At 40.7% G+C, this 3,325-nt stretch overlaps 1 protein-coding gene across 1 annotated transcript in view; it reads left to right on the forward strand.

Moving 5' to 3' along the window:
* The window catches only part of CPD (carboxypeptidase D), an 87,102-nt gene that overhangs the window by 42,616 nt on the left and 41,161 nt on the right, over positions 1–3,325 (forward strand). Inside the window, exon 2 of the mRNA XM_007937561.1 lies at positions 1,695–1,798. Coding sequence (XP_007935752.1) covers positions 1,695–1,798 — 104 coding nt within the window. The remainder of the gene's footprint in view (positions 1–1,694; positions 1,799–3,325) is intronic.

Below are 3,325 nucleotides of genomic sequence, written 5' to 3' on the forward strand. Positions count from 1 at the left end.
TTCACCCAAATCAAAATAAAATTAAAAAAAAAAAAAAAGAATGCCCTTTTTCAAAAGCTTCAGGCTTGCATTTCTAAATTCCTTTTTGGGTATCTCTGTCTACATATTCTGCAGATACCTCACACTCGACATGCCTCAGAGAAAAAGCATGCTCCTCTCTGCTCAGTTATTCTTCTAAAACTTAATTTCTTTCTCAGTTAATATTGTCATCATCAGTCCACTTGCTCAGGCTAAAGGTGGTCTTTGATTCCTTTCTTTCTCAGAACCCAACATTTATCAGATGCTATTAGTCTCTGTTTTATCTTCCATCTTTCCCACAGCAGTTGCTACTATCTCACTTTAGACTTAACTACCTTTCGCTTGGACCATTGTAAAATTTCCTACTTGGGCTTTTTGCTTCCATCTCTCTCCTCTCAAGACCAGTCTGCTTTCTACCCACTGCCACTTTTCTGTTCAAACAAACAAACAAACAAACAAGCAAGCAAATAAATAAATGAACAAAATACAGTCATTGCTGTAAGCCCCGGATAGCCAAGAAAGACTTCGCCCAGCTTCTTTCATACCCTACTGTTTTCCTAGCCTGACTTTCACTACTCCCCCGCAGCCCTGTGTGCTTGCCCTGGTACCTTGGCCTCATTAGCCTCATGGCTGTTGCTCAGCACTTATATAAGACTCCTATCCTGCATCTTTACGTAAGTTATTTCCTCTGATTAGAGTGCTCCAGAGTCCCCACGTCCCTTTTTCTGAATAATACAGCTTTACCCATCTTTCTTTAAGATGTTTCTAAAAAAACCACCTCGCCCCAAGAATCTAGAATCTTTCCAGATCGACTAAAAAAAAAAAAATTTAGTGCCATCAAGGCAGATCAACTCATAGCGACCCCTCCTTGGGTTTCGAGGCAGTATCACTAAGTAGATTGCCCTGTCTTCCTTCCGAGGAGTGGCTGGCTGGTGGGTTTGAACCGCCAGGCTTCTGGTTGGCAGCCAAATGCCTTAGGCACCACGCCACCAGAGCTCCCTCCAGATCTACACCCAACCTCAAATTTGCAGCTAATGGCATGTTGTTGTTGTTATTGTTGTCGTTGTTGTTGTTGTTGTTGTTATGTGCCATCGAGTCGGACCCGACTCATAACGACCCCTCCTTGGGTTTCCGAGGCAGTATCACTACAGAAGTAGATTGCCCAACCTTCCTTCTGAGCTAATGGCATAGGCATTTAATATCTCTATTATAATATTTTAATTGGTTATTTATGGATATAGTTGTAAAAAAAATACTTGGCTTTATGTGTGTTTGAATTATATATAATTTGGTAACTTCCTTATATAAGGAGCTCTGGTGGTAGAGTGGGTAAGGCATTTGACTGCTAAGCAGAAGGTTGGAGGTTCAAACCTACCAGCTGTTCTGTGGGAGGGAGATGAGGCAATATACTTCTGTAAAGATTACAGCCTTGGAAACCCAGTGGGGTTCACTATGAGTTGGAATTGACTCGATGGCAGTGGTGAGTAACTCCCTAAGACCGGACTGTGTATCCTAAGACCTGACTGCATGTCACCAGCATCACTGTGATCCTGCTGTGGTAACTTTGGGACTGTGTTCCATTTCCTTCTTTGTATTTTCGCAAAATGGCTTTGGTGATACATAGAATACACACAGTCCTTAGATAAGTGTTGTTTACTCAATTGCTTGTTTACTAGGTTTTTAAGTTTTATACTTAACCTAGATTTTATGTGTCAACAGTATTTATTCTATAAATATTTGCTCTATAAGTATGCCTATGAAATGGAGCATATTGTGTTAGGTAAATAGGACATATTTCAAGATTGTGTCTTAAAGCACCCAGTGGAACCTCAACACAATTGAGATTAAGAGTTTAGGCTGTAGGAACATTCTGCTGTTTTTCTTCTTTCAAAAGTTTGTTAGTTTTGCTGTATTTCTTGAATTGACCTTTTTTCTAGAACTAGGTTTCAAAACTTTCTTTTTTCAAGTGTTCTCTCCTGATTTCTTAAAAAGCAAGTCAGTATGTAACATCATAGAATCTGAGAGTTGGAAAGATCCTTTGTAATCATCTAATGCTCACTTTGCAGATAAATAAAGACCCACATTAATGCTAAAATGTTCTCAGCCATTAAGTGGCAGATGAGTCAAGTATATCTGTTGGTGCTAAGTCGATTAAAGAAGAAATCCTCCCTTTTGATCTAAAGGATTCTGTCAGAACATCCTTTGAGATGTACGGGGGGTGGGGGGAAGATGACCCTCAAAATCCATACTTGTACTTTGCCCTCACAGAGCAGATGGATGGGGGGCATGCATTGGAGGAGAAGGTTAGGCAAAGAGATGTTCCCCTTACCTGGCACAGGATTATAGTAGGATTTTTATGGATAGTGCACATTGACTGAGTCAAATGTAGACTTGGGAGGCATCTTTCAAGGATAATGGAAGGAAGTGACACACAAGAAACCAGGGTTTGGAAACTTTCCAATATTATTCATAAATATTTGCAGAGTGAGATCATAGAGATCAGGGACAAGGTGAGATCATAGAGATATTATGCCTCCTCCCCTTTCCGCTTCTTAGTCTCTATCCACTAGCAGCAAGATGTGAAAAAATCAAGTCACAGGAATGATAAGGTACTAAGCTTTCTGTAAAATGGGTGTGTGGGTTTGTGTAGGTATGGAATGAGGAAGACGGTTGATATAGATGCTTATTGCCCCTCCTACTTCTCTCATGATAAGCACATTTTAAAGGGTTTGTTGTGTCTTTTATATTTTCCATGGTTTGTGTAGCTGTGCCACTCTAGCTAAACCTTTTCTTTTTTTTCTTGTTACCTTCATGCTGAAGGGGAGTACAGGTAGAATACCCACTGCCACCCAGTCAATTCTGACTCATAGCGACCCTCCAGGGTGTAGAACTGCCGTATAGAGTTTCCATGGCTGTAAATCTTTATGGAAGCTAACCTGACCTTTTGGTTAGCAGACCAATACTTTAGCCACAGTGCCACCAGAGCGGCTTACAGTTGGAATACCAAGCCAAACCAAACTCATGCCGTCAAGTTGATTCTCGTAGCGACCCCCATTGTGTTTCCAAGGCTGTAAATCTTTGCAGAAATAGACTGCCTCATCCTTCTGCAGAGTAGCCAGTGGGTTTGAACCATTGACTTTTTGGTTAGCAGCCAAATGCTTTAACCACTATACCACTAGCGCTCCTTACAGTTACAATAGTAGCCCTTAATAATGCTTTGGCACAAATACACTTCACAACTTCAAGATGCTGTGTATTCTTCGTTCTCATTCTATCATAAATCTTAACCTTTCTGTACCTCACTTTT

Source organism: Orycteropus afer, unplaced genomic scaffold (genome assembly GCF_000298275.1).
Source record: "Orycteropus afer afer isolate SDZICR_OR568_19922 unplaced genomic scaffold, OryAfe1.0 scaffold00042, whole genome shotgun sequence".
In the NCBI taxonomy this organism is placed as follows: Eukaryota; Metazoa; Chordata; class Mammalia; order Tubulidentata; family Orycteropodidae; genus Orycteropus; species Orycteropus afer.